General features: G+C 38.9%; 1 protein-coding gene across 1 annotated transcript in view; it reads left to right on the top strand.

Annotated features, from left to right (window-relative positions):
- The window catches only part of LOC134755223 (receptor-mediated endocytosis protein 6 homolog), a 61,372-nt gene that overhangs the window by 1,333 nt on the left and 40,706 nt on the right, over positions 1–19,333 (top strand). The window contains exons 2-6 of the mRNA XM_063691747.1: positions 9,879–10,102; positions 13,502–13,669; positions 14,891–15,103; positions 16,664–16,847; positions 17,138–17,329. Coding sequence (XP_063547817.1) covers positions 9,879–10,102; positions 13,502–13,669; positions 14,891–15,103; positions 16,664–16,847; positions 17,138–17,329 — 981 coding nt within the window. The remainder of the gene's footprint in view (positions 1–9,878; positions 10,103–13,501; positions 13,670–14,890; positions 15,104–16,663; positions 16,848–17,137; positions 17,330–19,333) is intronic.

Here is a 19,333-nt window from a genome sequence, read left to right as displayed (position 1 = left end):
GAAAATAATTTAATTTGTTCTTAGAGTGATAGAATATATTTCATTTATGCAGAATCAAGAACAGGCATGACTATGATATCATTGTACTGTGTATAGGTATCATTCTAATATAAACATAAGGTTGATTATGGTATGGATTGAATTTCACCAGCTATCATACATACTAAGCTTATGAAATCCTACAATGATTATGAATATAAGTACATGACAGGGGTGACGTACATGCGGCTTTTTAGTCAACAATTTTTAATTTAATTATTTATTTTAATCAGGTAATACATAATATACAACTTAATTACAAAAGTACCGTTAAACCAGTAAGGTTTGTCTCGGTACACCATCCGCAGTAGATTTGATACAATAATAAAATATAACAACAACATAGGAAAGTTCATAACATGCTCAATTTAAGTAATCTATTATTTAAATTACAACAATCCGACACTTTGCACTGAGCGCATATTAACACATTTTTTCCTTATCCGATTGTTCTGCCGGCCGGCCGCTCTGTTCGGACCAGTTCTGCACTGGCTCGAGTACAGGAATTGAAAGTACACTACATAATATTTTTAAATAAACATTTTGGGTCTGTGTGTTACATATAATTTTGTAATTTTGAAATGTGTGTTGCCTAACTTCAAACTCGGATAAATCCATTCAACCCTCAGGAAATATCTACCCTATTACCTTTTCTTAATACCAAAATCCTTCAATCTGACTGTCGGATTTATCTGAGTTTGAAGTTAAGGGGCTACCCGAAGTTTTCATCGAAATTTTGAATCGTATCTCCTACTTTTGCTCTACATATAGAATAATAAGACAAACGGCTGTCGGTTCTTCAATCCTTTGTCTACCGGATTTGGAAAGAAATGAATACTTATCTATTTATGATTTTTTTAAACACTATCTAAAAAAACACTTTTTTCGTATCTCGATTGCTGTGAAAGATCCTACATATACGAAATCTAGATATTTGGGTTCGTCTTTTTTTGTCTAAGGTTTTAATTTTAAACTGATTAATTAAAAGTTATGGCCAGAAAACCAGTTTTATGACCTAAGATTTTTCAACTTTTATGCCAAATATCTCGAAAACAATGAACTTCGAAGTAAATATGGGATACTATACTGCTTAAAACTGTTGCTGTTAATATGATAAGCTACAAAAAACATAAGAAAACTAAGGGATTCAGATCGAAGGTCATTGGGGCATGGGATCCCCTTAAGGCCGTTCCATCCATCGGTTTGCCTATGGTTTGCCGCTGTCACTGTCACATTTCGCAAGAAAGAACGGGAAAGAACATGCGCGCCAAGTGTCAATATTGATCGAATTATGTCGATTTTTATTTTTTATTAAAACATTACCTTACAATATCGAAATTCAAAAGCTATGAAATTACTATTTAAGAAGTTAAGATTGTTTTTTCTTCTTTTTTTGTTTATAGTATCACATAATAAATAACCGAGTAAAGGTTGATTAAAAGTCCGAGTTAGAGGTTACTTTGGGAATTAAATGTATCGAGCGAAGTGTCATAATTCGTGTATTGGAAGCTATGTTATTAAAGATAAATATAGTCAAGAACTACATATATTTTTTCCACGTCTACAAATGTCAACGCCTCTTAGAAAAACATGATCATATAAGGAGATTTTTCGCCTTCTGGCTCAGGGAACCGCCTTAAGCGACTCGTGTTTTCTCTACACTTTCGTTGTAAACTCGGAGAATCAGTATTGCTATCCAGGTATCTAGAGGGGCAATGCCAGCCTTCTGGTCACCCTACCAAGCAATCATGACTTACAACAAATTTTTTATTCATAAATTCTTTAGCAATATAGGATAGGTGCGTTAGTTTTCGTCCAGCTCTAGGTTTCGTACTCTTGACGAAATTTGTGTTTTCTAAAAGAAATATTGATCTGGACATTCTTGTGCTCATTCTACTCAGAATCGACAGCATTCTCCATCCCGGAGACCTGGTGGACCCGGCGATTGTCAAGTTTTTCAAAATTTTCTGTATATGTAGTTTCTTTTTTTTTCGTATTGTAAGTATTTTTATTTTGGGTAAAGGCCTCCTTCAGCTTTTGCCACCTGTCTCGGTCTTGGGCCACATGGGGCCATCCCATGCCGGCAATTTTCTTAATATCATCCACCCAGCCACAGATTAATAAATAGTTAACCCAGCGCTTGAGCGGGCGTCCCGCTTGTCTATCCCCAATCCCCACTCCCTGGTCCTCTCCACTCTGTCACTCGCTTGGCCCATCTCGAGCGTGCTATGTGTCCTTCCCATCTCCACTTCATTTTCTTGACGCATTATAGTGCATCGATAACTTTCGTTCTTTCCCTAATGTCCTTACTTTTGATCATATCCTTAATCTTAATCTTAGCAACACTAATTAAGTGATTTTACACGATGGGCATAAACTTTATTAAACTGTAGCTTGATGCGTTGTAGATATTGTAACGCATTATCCAGATTATCCTTTAAATTTTTCTAAGATTAATGGCCCCTTAGCTCAATAATGACATCAACATACAAAAGGCAACCTAGCAGAACGTGCGGCCGTAATACAAACATCATATATAATTCACTAACGAGCGCCATGCCCTTGCCGAGTTAGAATGCATACAATAATTACAATACCGTGTGTCACAGGGTCTGCCACCTGGTGGCTTAAATCGATAACTTTAACTTGACTTTGACACAATAGGTCCTGCCTCCACCAGAACCCTGTTTCACCACGCTGACTTTTTTTCTCGTAAAAAAAATCGTATGAATAATATTCAAATCGCGCTCTGTCGGTAGGGTTTCCACGGAAGACCAGCGTCGAGATCCTTAAAACGGCCCGGCCACGACATCGCGCGGCGGCGGCAGCGGCGAGCGGCGGCCATAGGTGGGAACGAAAGGTCCGATTGCTGTGTCTCGCTCCAACCTATGGCCGCCGCTCGCCGCTGCCGCCGCCTCGTGGCCGGGCCGTAAGTGGTATCTTGACATTAAGCTGAGTGGAGACCCTTTCAGTGATGCTTATTAATAATAAATTAGTTCTGTTGTCTATGTAATATCTAAATTTAAGCGTTTTCTAAACAAATTTAGCTGAACAGCCAACAACATTCGGACCATAAACGAAATTTAGTTATTCGCGTAAGGCCCTCAGCTTTCAGAATGTGATCAAAGCCCATATCAATATACCGTTCGATTACTCAGAAATGCTGCCTTCAGTACTTCTCTAGAGCCAAAAAGACCTAAACCTATTTATTTCCACTCAACTTTGAACCTTAATTCTATCGATTTAAGCTCTCACAAGCTAAACGTTTACGTTGTACATCGGCCATTTTGCACATAAGTAGTTGCGCCCATTTGCTACCGGTTACATTCCTAATTACGTTAAGGGTAAGTTCTCAACTGGCTAAACGTTCTAAGTTGGTTCACTAAGTGCTCAATTATGAAAGCGATTCGCCTAATTACGAGTAAGTCGCCCAGTGATAAGGGATTCACGGCCGGTTGTGTACTTGAGTGGGAGCTATTTAGTTTTACCCGCCGATAATAATATTTCTTGTAATTAAGTAATCTCATTTAACTTTATATAATGTTTATCCTATATATCGCAACACAACAATGTTTAAATGTGAAATGTATCCACGAATGCAGTGTCGATACAAACCCGATAGGGTTTCACGGCACTTTTCTGTTTGATTTAATGTAAGATTTTAATATAGAATAAATAAAAAATTAAAAAATTAATGGCAGTGACCATGGATCAAAAACTACGTAATTAAGTCCGACTCACGCTCGACAACACGATTCTAATACGTTTTCCTGTCATCTACAGGTGAAGAACTATTTTGTGTATTTTTTTTTCAAAATTTTATACTCAGTAGTTTGGAGATAAAGGGGGGGAATTGTCATTTTATGCCTATTTTCTTGAATAACTTCTAAACTAAGAACAAGTTTGGGAACAAATCAAATTATTTTATTAAATATTTTGATTTTTGTTTTTTTAAGTAGTCACACTACTATATATAAATTAAAAACTGTAATAGATGAATCAAATCCGGCCTTCACCACTGGAGGGTTTCGTCACTTTTTCTTTAATATATGACAACTATTACAGTTTTTAACTTCTAAACGGTTTATCCTCTAATTATAAAAAAATATATATTTGAGATTCCCACAATGAGCTCTTTCATTTGATATGTAACATAATATAGTTTGAAAAACTTTATTCTTTAATTTTCTCATTTACCCCCCATGTTTATATTTTATTTGTTTACGTTACATGTCCGTCTTTTGGGTCACAAACTTACATACATATGTGTACCAAATTTCAACTTAATTGGTACAGTAGTTTCCGAGAAAATAGGCTGGGACAGACGGCAGGGCTCGGAACCGGTATTTTTTAAAAACCCCGAAATAGACCAATATTTTGAATTTTTTTATGCTCATTACGTAGGATTGAATCATGTATTTAGGAAACAATTTTGCATTATTAAAACGTCCCATTAAAAATGAAATTATAAACAAAAGAACGTAATAATACCGGTATTTTTGTATGGAGCAAATACCGGTTTCCGACCCCTGACAGACGGACAGACAGACGCACGAGTGATCCTATTAGGGTTCCGTTTTTTTCCTTTTGTGGTATGGAACCCTAAAAATCACGAAAACATGTCTTATTAAATTTATTTTCGTGTTTGCGTTAACCAACTCTTGAAATATATAAAGGTCTAGTACTCCGACGTATGTAAGCCCTAATGACATGTTTGCACATGTTTACCGATTATGTAAATTGTAAAGCATTAAACACATATTAAAGTCCTTCACTAAACATTTTCCGACAGTGAAATCGGTCACCAGTAAAATGTTACCCTGGATAAAGGTTATGTCGTTGTCTGGGCTGTATAGAATACTAGCTGCTGCCCGCGACTTCGTTCGCGTGGAAATTTATGTTGGTTGTTTTAATCCTACCTTGCAACAAAAAATTGTCGTTGGGTTTATAATTTGATATTTGTCTGGCACAATGTCTTAAATATTACGAAATTGTAAGTCCCTCAATCAAATAAATATTATTTGTTTTCGATACAAACTTTCAACCCCTTCATTAGGCCACTCAGCAAGCTTCGTGGCCTAAACACGGTGAAAAGCTCTCTATTATATCACGATTGTATAAAATACTATTTTAATGGGTATAAAGGTCTAGTACTCTGACGTATGTAAGCCCTAATGACATGTTTGCACATGTTTACCGATTATGTAAATTGTAAAGCATTGAACACATATTAAAGTCCTTCACTAAACATTTTCCGACAATGAAATCGGTCACCAGTAAAATGTTACCCTGGATAAAGGTTATGACGTTGTCTGGGCTGTATAGAATACTAGCTGCTGCCCGCGACTTCGTTCGCGTGGAATTTTATGTTGGTTGTTTTAATCCTACCTTGCAACAAAAAATTGTCGTTGGGTTTATAATTTGATATTTGTCTGGCACAATGTCTTAAATATTACGAAATTTTAAGTCCCTCAATCAAATAAATATTATTTGTTTTCGATACAAACTTTCAACCCCTTCATTAGGCCACTCAGCAAGCTTCGTGGCCTAAACACGGTACTCGACTGAAATGCTCTCTATTATATCACTATTGTATAAAATACTATTTTAATGAGTAGTAAAAATAAATAGAAATAAAAAACCGGCCAAGTGCGAGTCGGACTCGCGCACGAAGGGTTCCGTACTATTACGGAAAAAAACAGCAAAAAAATCACGTTTGTTGTATGGGAGCCCCATTTATATTATTCTGTTTTTAGTATTTGTTGTTTTAGCGGCAACAGAAATACATCATCTGTGAAAATATCAACTGTCTAGCTAATCACGGTTCATGAGATACAGCCTGGTGACAGAGAGACAGACGAACAGCGGAGTCTTAGTAATAGGGTCCCGTTTTTACCCTTTGGGTACGGAACCCTAAAAAGTAATAAATAACTATCTTTTTGAAAGTTTACAGTGATGTAAAGTGCAGTGCGAATCGGTGTGTTAATATACAGTACCGGCCAATAATATATCACCTCGCATCGCATGTTTTTACGGTATAACTTTTTAGGGTTCCGCAAAAACGGGACCCTATTACTAAGACTCCGCTGTCCGTATGTCTGTCCGTCTGTCACCAGGCTGTATCTCATGAACCGTGATAGCTAGACAGTTGAAATTTTCACAGATGGTGTATTTCTGTTGCCGCTATAACAACAAATACTAAAAACAGAATAAAATGAATATTTAATCCCATACAACAAACGTGATTTTTTTTTGCCGTTTTTTGCGTAATGGTACTGAACCCTTCGTGCGCGAGTCCGACTCGCACTTGGCCGGTTTTATTTATATATTTGTGGGTGACTTCCACCTCACTGTTTTAGGTAGTCTAGTAGTATTCCTTTGTACGGGCGATGAGAAAAATTGGTCTCATGTAATGGTTTTTTCATAGAGGTTTTTTTTTAATGTATTGTTAACTTATTTTTTTTACTAGAGGTTTTTTAGTAATACCATAGAGTAACTTATACTAGAGCGGTACTGTCATAGTAAAATTTTGTAACCCCAGTAAATTCACTGCCATCTGTCGACACACTTTAAAACTAAAAATGAAGATTTATAAAAATACGATAGAATGTATTTAAATATAGATAAATGTTTTTTTTTTATTTGCATTAATTATTTTTATGATTTTGACCCATGTTCTTTCACTGATATGCGTTAAAATTGTTAAATAACAAACGAAACCGTCAACGCCATCTATACGACTGTAGGCCAAAACTAGTAGCGCCCTCTGAACGAGAATCAAATTTTCTTCATTTTCGAGGCACGTTTTTTCCTTAGACATCCATCTATTACGGAGTTATATCTATTTTTGGTAATACTACGCTGAGTGTCCTATTCTAATTCACAGTATTTCATTGCAATATTCATCATATATTTGTATAAAATGACTAGTAAAATATGCAATCTACAATTTAACCTATATTATGAAATAAAACTATGAAAACGGATTATATCGCGTATATTGAATTTATAATACATCCCGACGTTTCGAACCCTTTACAGCGTTCGTGGTCAACATTATAAAATCAATATACGCGATATAATCCGTTTTCATAGTTTTATTTCATGAGTAACTATCGCGGTAACCGAAGACAATATTAACCTATATTGTTTACTCTATACAAGTTCATACTAAAACAATCAAAGGTGATATATTATTGGCCGGTACTGTAAGTGTCAAAATTATGATGTTAAATAAGTTATAAGCCAATGTAATTCAATGAGGGCTAACGCGTATGAATTCGCCGCTAGGGGCGCTAGTGTAGATGGTGGTCTTATAGATGGTATAGAAAGGATCGCAATCTCTTATGGCAGAATTGTTGTAAAAGTCACCGCGTTTAGCTTTAAATAATAGTTCCTAATCTCTCCGGTGGCGCTAGTTAGGCTCTGGGACATGAGTATAACATGAACCATATAAGGCAACAAATAACCCGACCAAATTACGTAGGTTGTTTTTGGTAGTATTTCAGTGTATGGTGGCGCCGCCTAATTACTGTTTTTGATGGACACTTCATACATAGAGATTTGGCTCCTTTATATAGTCTCCATGGGTGGTCTTTTCCATAGTTCGAAATTCGTCGGGTTATTTGTTGCCTTATATGGTTCATGTTATACTCATGTCCCAGAGCCTAACCAGCGCCACCGGACAGATTAGGAACTATTATTTAAAGCGGAAAGCGGTCACTTTTGCTACAATTCTGCCATAAGAGATTGGCATCCTTTCTATACTATCCATAAGTACAAGTTCATGTACCTATTCTAAATTCAACCATATTGCAGCATTGTTTTGTTATAAACGTAAGTAATCATGTTACATTGTGTTCTGTTATCGCTCTTGAATTCCAAGTACTGTTTTCGAGGCACATTTTTATTTAGACTAAAGGTACGGGTCGGCAACGCGCGTGTAATATCTCCGGTGTTGCACGCGTCCATAGGCTACGGTAACTGCTTACCATCAGGCGGGCCGTATGCTTGATTGCCACCGACGTGGTATAAAAAAAAAGGTCCGGTCAGGTATAATTTTAAAATTTTATAAGGGGCACGATCTAATAAAAAAAAACCGGCCAAGTGCGTGTAGGACTCGCCCACCGAGGGTTCCGTACTTTTTAGTATTTGTTGTTATAGCGGCAACAGAAATACATCATCTGTGAAAATTTCAACTGTCTAGCTATCACGGCTCATGAGATACAGCCTGGTGACAGACAGACGGACAGCGGACTCTTAGTAATAGGGTCCCGGTTTTACCCTTTGGGTACGGAACCCTAAAAAAGACCTCATAGAAAGGTTAAGTATATTTGGCTATGTACTGTATTCACTCGAAAATATTATGCTTAAAATATCAAGGAAAATGTACAATATCAACATTTAAAATTGATTTCCTGTTTATTTCAGGTTAATACATATATTACGATCCAAATAAAAAGTGTTTTGAAATAAAACTATGAAAACGGATTATATCGCGTATATTGAATTTATAATACATCCCGACGTTTCGAACTCTTTACAGCGTTCGTGGTCAACGGGTGATCCGTTTTCATAGTTTTATTTCATGAGTAACTATCGCGGTAACCGAAGACAAAAAGTGTTTTGTTCATTTTCTGTCAAGCGACGCCACAGCCCAAACTAATCTTTTTTTTTATTCAAAGAAATGTGGGGCCAAACTAATGTCATGTCACCAAGGGCCTTACACTCTTTCATAGAGAAAAATAGTCTTATTGCGATTCCTATAAGAGAAAATAGTGCCATGCTTTGTCCTTATCACCGACCGGGCTTTTTTTCATGGTCCGGTTATGGCAGCATAGGTAGGAGGCGATGGCGAAATACCGAAATTTATAAGTGAAAGAGAAAAAGGATTATGCTGCCATACATTAACCTGTCAATACATGAATATGTCTTTCTCTTACCCCTGGTCGCTCAGTTTCATGTCTATAACTACTATACTATGTCTATGCATGTCACAAACACTAGTGGCGCCACCTAGTAGCAAAGTTTGGCAGCCGCCTTCCCCATTAACAAAGAAATGTAAATATTACGGTATAAAATTCTTATTCTTAAAATAGCTTTATTAATTTAACATTTCTAAACCACAAAACAGTTAACAAAATGAACTCATCGAAAAATATATATTAATTGTGTCTGAAAATATCGTGTGATTGTGATTTCTATACTTTTTTTAATTTATTTTCATATTTATAAGTTAATAATATTGATATATCTAAATTTATATAATGAATCTTTTCAATTGTACGAACAAATTATTAATACCCAACAATTTGGGTAGATAACCCGTATCTATAGGTATATATAATATAATATATAATATCGGGTAGTTTGGGTAGTTTCGGGTATTTTCCCGGTAAAATACCCGCCGGCGCCCATCTCTACTCACGTTTCACATAAAAAAATACATTGTTTAAATTGTGTAATGTACGGAACCATTTGAACGCGAGTCCGACTCGCACTTGGCCGGTTTTTTTAAATATATTGTCTTTCTATAAATTTTCTATCTATATGCACAGAATAAGTAATAGTATTATCATACAGAACGGCCACGCACCGCCCCGCCCCGACTCGAATTACCTCGCCCCGCGACAGCAGATTGACAGCCGTTAGCCGGCCGCTCAGTACTATTTTTAAGCAACTTACTCACACTATGATGCATGACGCGTGTACAGACGTGCCGTTCACACATAGGAACGCAAGTGATTTTTGATGTATAACGTGGCCGTCCTGGTCCACTCAAGTCCGTTACTCTTAAGTTTCATTCATAATTATTTCTCACAAGTTTTTTTCTTTCACAGGAAGCCTTAGCCCTCGGCGAACTGCTAGGATGGCTGCGCGACTCCCCCCACCTCGTCTCCCTCTGCCTTCTCCTGGGGGAAGAACACATGCCCCCCACTCTACCGTGCGCGCTGGTGGCCGGGTTGTACGGCAGCTGCCGTCTTCCGGCCGACCGGACGCGGCTGCTGGCCGTGATACGGTCGCTGCTGAAACACCAGCTGGCCACGTCTGGCGATCCTCGGAAGTGAGTTGTTGAGTTGGACCTTATGTCTTATGGCTCCTCTACACGATGGGCCATCATACTGGCCCACTAAGATGGACCAGCGTACTTCGCGTTTCCGAACCCCGACCAAGCGTCTAGGTTGACCGTCGCTCTTGACAGTCCACGCGCGTCAGTTGTTGCAGCCGGACGTCCGTGAAAACTTAAAAAATGCCGTAATATGTAAGAAAAATATTCGTCAGTTAACACATTCTCACTATATGCCAAAAAATATATAGACACAGTTATTGGCCATACATTATACAGGGTGGCTAAAAAATAAGTGCATTCCCGTTGCCAGGGAGGTTTTGGGACTATACTGAGCAATTTTTACTGTGGGACCAACCACGAAATCGTAAGAAAAAAATGTACACTCCCACAGAATATGGACCAGCCAAAATGTATGAAACAGCCACGTTTATTTACGCGATTTCGGGGTTGGTCCCACAGTAAAAGTTGCTCAGTATAATCCCAAAACCTCCCTGGCAACGGGAATGCATTTATTTTTTAGCCACCGTGTATAGGGTAGTGTATACATATTTTTGGCGCGTTTTACGTGTCGATATTTAACACCTTGACTACGAGGGGCGACTCAAACTCGCTACCTTCGATTTGGAATCTGGTCCGCTCAACCTCGTATCTGCAACACTCATTTGATGACAAAAGCACCCGTATTCCGAATGAAAGAAAAGCGACATTTCCGTCAAATGATTGTAGATATGAGGTTGAGGATGTATAGCGACGATATTCAAAAATGTTCCGATACTAGAAATTCCATTTCTCTTAGTTTTGCTATGCGAAAGTTTACCCTGCCTCGAGAGCTAACAATGCAAGCGAAACCAATTTTTTTAAATTTATTTTTTTAATTGATTTGTAAGGTTCTGGTAGGCTTCCGTAACTCATTTGGTTAAGAGCAACGCACGGATTGCGGAGGTCGCGGGTTCAAGTCCTGCCGGAAGCGTAACTTTTTCCATTTTTTCCTTTAATATAAAATGCAAGCGAAGTTATACTGCAATAGTCTTACCTTACTATTCTTGAATTATATTTCTCTGAGATTAAGATAAGGTCTTCGAATTAGCTCCATGCATGAACTTTTTTTAATTTTTGTAATGATACTTTATATCGTTTGAACACCGGAAAAAATAAAAATACTTTTGTTAACCTTCACATTTTTTTATTAAAAAATATTTAAAATGATGAAAAAGTTTGAGCGGTCGAAACGCTCATAATTTTTGGCGCGAATTCGACAGAGCGTGATGACATCACACGTTGGACGGTCCAACTGACGTTTGCTTTTTATTTTAATTTAATTTAGTATTTTGTAATTGTTATGTAAATAAAAGTGCGGAAATCAACAAGTTGCATGTCAATTTGAATAGGTAACATTAAATTAGTACTGGCCTATGCGACTATACGAGAGTTTATTATTTGACAGGTGTACCTCAGGGTGGGTAACATAGTTTTTTTTTTTTTTTTCCTAGTGTCTCGTAGAATACTTATTATATTTTTTCGAGTGTTTTTTAGGGTTCCGTACATCTATGTATATCTATGTCTGTAATTAGTTTATGTAGCTTCAGATACCATAGCTAAAAAAATACAGGGAATTTAAGCTTCTCATACAAAACTTGTTTTTGCTCTATTTCGTTTGTTTTATCGGTTGTTTTATAAACTAGAATACCTTATGTCATTGTATGTGCAAAGTTTCATTACAATCCAACACGTAGTTTTAAAATGAGAGCGGAACTACGTTTGTATGGGAAGGTGCAATTCGGCCGAGCTTGTCGGGGACTTCAATTATCGGATTGAAATATAAAAAGTAGTTGTTGACCGTGACGTCACTCGTTTTCATATAAATTCCATATTAGCAAATGGTTTGGACAGTTCTAAGGTTCTAAGAAAGTAGCTGATTTGACTTGTAGGAAAGTAGCCCTTTATCCGTGACTGTATTATGACTAGACGACGATAAACATGCTAGTAAATGCATGCCTACTATAGTTTATGCGATATCGTATTACCATAGAGTAACTTATACTAGAGCGGTACTGTCATAGTAAATTTTGTAACCCCAGTAAATTCACTGCCACCTGTCGACACACTTTAAAACTAAAAATGAAGATTTATAAAAATACAATTTAAATATGGATAAATGATTTTTTTTATTTGCATTAATTATTTTTATGATTTTGACCCATGTTTTTCACTGATATGCGTTAAAATTGTTAAATAACAAACGAAACCGTCAACGCCATCTATATGACTGTAGGCCAAAGCTAGTAGCGCCCTCTGATCGAGAATCAAATTTTCTTGATTTTCGAGGCACGTTTTTTCCTTAGACTGTATCCATCTATTACGGAGTTATATCTATCTTTGGTATTACGTATGTTTAAAACGTTCTTGCCTTTGCGAATTAACTTTATTACAACGACGAGCGGCAGTTAATAGTTATTTGTTTTACAAGATTGCCCGAGCAAGCGAAAGATTCCAAAATTGAACCACAAGCGTAGCGAGTACGTTGCGTTGCGTAGAGTGCGATTGTCAGACTTTGACTATCATTTCTGACTTTTGGATTGTTATAATGTAAGGGGTCTTTCGTAGACATTTGATCCTCAAAACAAACCTGATCGACTGGCACCATTAATAAGGGGTCATTCATTAATTACGTCACACGTTTAGGGGTTGGGAGGGGGTCAAAAAAATGTGACATATGACAAGGGGGAGGGCGGGAGTCGCAAATTTTGTGACGTCACCTTAACTACATCTGTAACTGAAAATTGTTTTGATTTTTTTAATCGCTGTTACCAGTTAAATAACTAGTTTTTGCAATGATAATCGTTTTTATGGACGTATTTTTATTCCTTATCGGCTTCGTGTTATAAATTTCTAACATTGCTTTTGTTAAAATAATAAAAACTTAAAAAAATAATATAAATATACCATAGATGACGCAAATGCATCTACTTCGCGTGTCCGAACCCCGACCAAGCGTCGAGGTTGACCGTCGCTCTTTACAGTCTACGCCGCCGGTTGTTGCAGCTGGACGTCCGTGAAAACTTAAAAAATGCTTCGTTGCATGATAATTAACTGCAACACCCCAAAAATTGCTAGCACCCAGGCAAGAACATATTTCCTATCACAGATAAGTAATTTTAAAATTATATTATACGTAAATTTTATATGAAAAAGTGGGCACGCTTGGTTTCAATACAACTCGTGGTATTTGCGTCATCTAGCTTATATATTAAATCTGTGGGTGGAGGGGTTAGCCAAATGTGACCAGGTGTGACAAGGAGGGAAGGACTGGTCATAAGATCTTCAAATTTATGCTATGTAATTAATGGTTGACCCCTAAAAACTTGTGATCTAGCCTATTCCCAACTGTTCCAGATTGTTCCGCTCCGGCAAATGCGCGCTGGCGTCGTTATACGGCGTGTTCCGAGACGGGCACGCGCCGGCGCGGCAGTTCCTGGTGGCGGCGCTCAACGCGCCCGTCATGGCGGCGCTGCACGAGGACGAGTTCTTTCTGGACATCCACCCCGACCGCGCCATGGAGCGGTGAGTAACAAATACTTGTGACGTAAGTGAATCCCTACACATTAATACAATAGGGCGACCTTCAGCGGGTCATTAACCGAACGCGCTGGTGAAACAACGCTAGGGCAGGTCTATGGAACTCTCCGCGCGAGCTCGGATTTATACCTACGACTCGCTTCCCGCCGGCGGTACTAAAGCTAGCCAGTTGGTTGCCACACGCTCGCGCACGCACGTCACCGCGCGCTATGCCAAAGAAATGTCTTCGTCACGAACAAATAACACAGCTTGTAGTGTGGATGGATGCAGAAATAACAAAACAAATAAAAAATATAGTTTTTTTCCTCTTTCGACGGATGAGGAAAAGTAAGTAGACATTCTCATTATAGGTACTTACACCTACTGTTATTATTTTTACGATAGTTACAAAAGCTACGTAGGTACTATTAAATTGTTTTAAAGATAAAGTTAAGGTTTTTACGACACATTTATAGCTAGATATCTACATTATCTACCTAAGACACCCAAGTATTTGAAAGAAGCGTTGGCAACCCTACCGTTGTGCTGGCGCGCGCGGTGCGGGGAGCGGCGTGTTGAAAGTCACTCCATTGTATTTTTGTGTAGGTATCAAAACGGTAGGTATTTGCGTTTTCTTTGTGAGATAAGTATCTGTTCGTAATAACTATTATATAATTTGTGGCTAGGGTTGAACGCTTTGTTAAGAGTTGCTTGACAGTCGATCATAGGCAGACAGAATTCTATTATCTTTCTTATGCGCTAGTATTATTAATTATAATACATAACCCCAGAAAGAGAGATAAATAGTTTTTTTTTATATTCTTCTGTTATTGACATAATTGGTTTGTTATATATGTATATGTTGTCGTCTAGTACTTACAGCACGAGCCTTATTGAGCTCAATGTGGGACTAATAATTATTTGTTTATTCATTCTTAACTTTTTTTATTTTTTATTTATTTATCTATTCACTTTAAATATTCATACAACTTTTGCCAGCATGCCACTTTTGTAAACCTCTTTGGTTTATGTAATAGTTGGCGAATTCGCGCGGTCCGATCCGCGTTTGCTTAATACTATTAGGTATATAATTATATTATACTATTATATATATATAAAACTAATCTATACACATCAAATCTCTGCATCTATTTTATACATTACTCTAGACTTAGGTAGTATTTTTTTAGTCTTGGCATCAACTAATGAGCACTGTCTTGTCCACAGATTCTCACCCCAAGATCGCGTAAAGAAATTCGGCCAGTCCAACACAGCGGAATACAACGCTAAAGTAGCGCGCTATCGCAAATGGATCGTGCAGCGTCTGTTTCAACTTACCAACAAATTCATTACGTCGTTGCGGGAACATTGGGCTAACTTCCCTGCATCTATAGCGTGGCTGATACAGCAGAGCGTCCATCTCATCAAACAACACTCGCGGTAAGTGTTTATGATATAACTAGATAAGTCTATCACTGACCAGTAAATTCATTACATCGTTGCGGGAACATTGGGCTAACTTCCCTGCATCTATAGCGTGGCTGATACAGCAGAGCGTCCATCTCATCAAACAACACTCTCGGTAAGTGTTTATTATATAACTAGAGAAGTCTATCACTGACCAGCAAATTCATTACGTCGTTGCGGGAACATTGGGCTAACTTCCCTGCATCTATAGCGTGGCTGATACAGCAGAGCGTGCATCTCATCAAACAACACTCGCGGTAAGTGTTTATTATATAACTAGAGAAGTCTATCACTGACCAGCAAATTCATTACGTCGTTGCGGGAACATTGGGCTAACTTCCCTGCATCTATAGCGTGGCTGATACAGCAGAGCGTGCATCTCATCAAACAACACTCTCGGTAAGTGTTTATTATATAACTAGATAAGTATATCACTGACCAGTAAATTCATTACATCGTTGCGGGAACATTGGGCTAACTTCCCTGCATCTATAGCGTAGCTGATACAGCAGAGCGTGCATCTCATTAAACAACACTCTCGGTAAGTGTTTATTATATAACTAGAGAAGTCTATCACTGACCAGCAAATTCATTACGTCGCTGCGCGAACATTGGGCTAACTTCCCTGCATCTATAGCGTGGCTGATACAGCAGAGCGTGCATCTCATCAAACAACACTCTCGGTAAGTGTTTATGATATAACTAGATAAGTATATCACTGACCAGTAAATTCATTACATCGTTGCGGGAACATTGGGCTAACTTCCCTGCGTCTATAGCGTGGCTGATACAGCAGAGCGTGCATCTCATCAAACAACACTCTCGGTAAGTGTTTATTATATAACTAGATAAGTATATCACTGACCAGTAAATTCATTACATCGTTGCGGGAACATTGGGCTAACTTCCCTGCATCTATAGCGTGGCTGATACAGCAGAGCGTGCATCTCATCAAACAACACTCTCGGTAAGTGTTTATAATATAACTAGAGAAGTCTATCACTGACCAGCAAATTCATTACGTCGTTGCGGGAACATTGGGCTAACTTCCCTGCGTCTATAGCGTGGCTGATACAGCAGAGCGTGCATCTCATCAAACAACACTCTCGGTAAGTGTTTATTATATAACTAGAGAAGTCTATCACTGACCAGTAAATTCATTACATCGTTGCGGGAACATTGGGCTAACTTCCCTGCGTCTATAGCGTGGCTGATACAGCAGAGCGTGCATCTCATCAAACAACACTCTCGGTAAGTGTTTATTATATAACTAGAGAAGTCTATCACTGACCAACAAATTCATTACGTCGTTGCGGGAACATTGGGCTAACTTCCCTGCGTCTATAGCGTGGCTGATACAGCAGAGCGTGCATCTCATCAAACAACACTCTCGGTAAGCGTTTATAGAAGAGTTGTAAAATTAATGTTACAAAATACTAGCATTTTTATACCACAACGAGACTTAAAATAAGTTGCCTTTTTCCGGTAGCGTAAATCGCTATCCAAACTACAGTAACTTTACTTGTTGTACAGAATACCAGAGAGCGAGCTGCACGGCGTATGCACGGATCTCGTGCTCAACCACTTCATCTGCCCCGCGATCCTGAATCCCGAGGCGCACGGCGTGGTCGATGCGCCCGTGTCGTACATAGCGCGCACTAATCTCATGCAGATCGCGCAAATTCTGCAGGTTCTGTGCCTCAGCAAGCACAATGAGGTGAGTCTTTGATGGACCTTATGTGTTCGCAATAAGGTAAATTTTTAGTAGGACGGTACCTGTATCTGAACAGCTTCATACGCCCCGAGGCGCACGGCGTGGTCGACGCGCCCTTATCGTACATAGCGCGCACTAATCTCATGCAGATCGCGCAGATTCTGTGCCTCAGCAAGTACACTGAGGTGGTTTGAGTGTCTGGGTTCTGTGTAAGTTTTTAGAATTGTCTCGATGAGCGATAAAAGCTTGTACAAAAAATGAAATTTTCGCTAAAAACTTTATTTCTGTTCAAGGTGGACTCTAAACTGACGGACCTGTACTCGCTGTTCCCCCGCTCGTGCGTGTGGGCGCTGGTGGACGGCGTGTGCGGGGACGCGCTGGCGCCCCGCGCGCCCGCGCCCCCCGCCGACGCGGCCGCCCCCCGCACCGACGCGCCGTGCGCGCCCGCCACCGCGCTCTACTCGCACCAGGACCTGCATCACCTTGTAAGCAATGATTAGTAAACTGACGGACCGCCGCTCATGCTAACAGGTTAGCGACGTCAAACAGACTGCGTCACGGCGGCACGCGGCGCTGCGCTGGGTCACATCAGGTGCGTAGTGCGAGCGTAGCAACAAACAAACACACTGATCGACTTCCGGTTCGAACGCCATCTTGATAGTAGCCTCGCGATTAATTCCTTTGTTATTTGCTCATTAATATTGTTTAAAGTGTAATATCGATAGCTTTATTATACAATTATCTAATGTGGTAGTGTGCAGTGAATGGAGAATTAATCTCAAAGCGTGTTTAACCACCATTTTGGAGTCAACGGCCGGTAGTCCACGTGCTTCTCGTAAAATCCAGCTATCGGTTTTACGAGACAACTACAACAACCACCGGACAGCGTCGTGCTCTAAGAGCATTTATTTTGTTCCTACCCTTTTACGTGTCATTGGCTATCAAGAAGAAGAAAAAAAAAAACACTGATCTATCCATAGACATAGTATGTACAAGCAGTTATAGACGCGCCACCGAGCCACCGGGGGTAAGAGAAAGAATATTCATGTAAAATTTGAGCAGCATAGGATTTTTTCTCTTTCACTCTTATAAATTTCGGTATTTCGCCATCGCCTCCTACCTATGATGCCACCCGGTCGGTGATAAGGACAAAGCATGGCACTATTTTCTCTTTCCTCTTATAGGAATCGCAATAAGACTATCTGTCTCTATCAAAGAGTGTCAGGCCCTTGGATGGATGGATGGCTTCGGAAGGAATGAGAAACCCTCCGCGCGCGCATGCTGTATCGGGCGCGAGTCACGCCCGCATCGCGCCGCGCCCACGCTGCGTTTTCGCGCGCGATGAGGGCGTGTTGAGAGCGCGAGGCCGGCGCGATCCGCGCGCGACCTGTTTGAACAGGCATCGCGTCACGCCGTGTGTTTGACAGTTTTTTTTAAAACATGACTAAGTATAAATTTTACAGTATTTCTTGAGGGAACTTTCAATTAATAATTTAGGCAAAAGTATCGTTATTTATGGAATGGGGAGACAAATATCAGAATGGAAATTGTATAACAAATCAATTTAAACTCAAAATTTCATTGCTTATAGTAAAAAAATAGAAACTTCGAACGTAAAATGCTCTAGTGCAGACGCGTATCATTTTCTGCACACATTTTAAAGTCGCCGTCAATAGAACTTGCAAACATAAACAAACCGTTTTACCTTCATTACTTCGTAATCTCGCTCTTTAAAAGGACAACCATGACCTTATCAACAGTCTATATACTTAAATATTTTATTTATATAATTTTTTTGTTAAAAAAAAAAAAAAAAAAACATTTATTTCAGACATTGTCCATATTTTGTTAGTTGTTAAGTAAAACTTATAACTACGGTTAACTTAAAAATAAACTTAAATAACTATCTTATCTTCTTCTAAATGTTAATTATTAATATTTCAGCGAAAATAACCTTATTATTATTTACAACGACGGGACTTAATCGCGTAAAATAAGTTTTAAATTTACCTCCGACGTTTCGAGGACGGCGTTGTCCCCGTGGTCTCGGAGAAGACTGGCTAAAGTTGACATCAACATCTTCTAGGCGCGCGAGTTTTTCGAACTACCCGGGAGTTAATAAATAAGACCAAGTCCGGGTAGTTCGAAAAACTCGCGCGCCTAGAAGATGTTGATGTCAACTTTAGCCAGTCTTCTCCGAGACCACGGGGACAACGCCGTCCTCGAAACGTCGGAGGTAAATTTAAAACTTATTTTACGCGATTAAGTCCCGTCGTTGTAAATAATAATGAGTAAAAATCGTGAAAGTTTAAATCAGTGTTTTGAAAATAACCTTCGTAAATATGTTAGGTTATGTGTCAAACGCTAACAAAATCTGTCATATTTGTTTACATTATTAGCAAGTTCTATTGACGACGACTTTAGAACAACAATGACGCTCTTTCAGAGCATGAGAAATGAAATGGTAATTTTGGACACCTCGCCCGCTT

The sequence above is a fragment of the Cydia strobilella genome, chromosome Z (assembly GCF_947568885.1).
Source record: "Cydia strobilella chromosome Z, ilCydStro3.1, whole genome shotgun sequence".
In the NCBI taxonomy this organism is placed as follows: domain Eukaryota; kingdom Metazoa; phylum Arthropoda; class Insecta; order Lepidoptera; family Tortricidae; genus Cydia; species Cydia strobilella.
The sequence above is the reverse complement of the archived record's forward strand: the minus strand, read 5'-3'. Positions and strand labels throughout refer to the sequence as shown.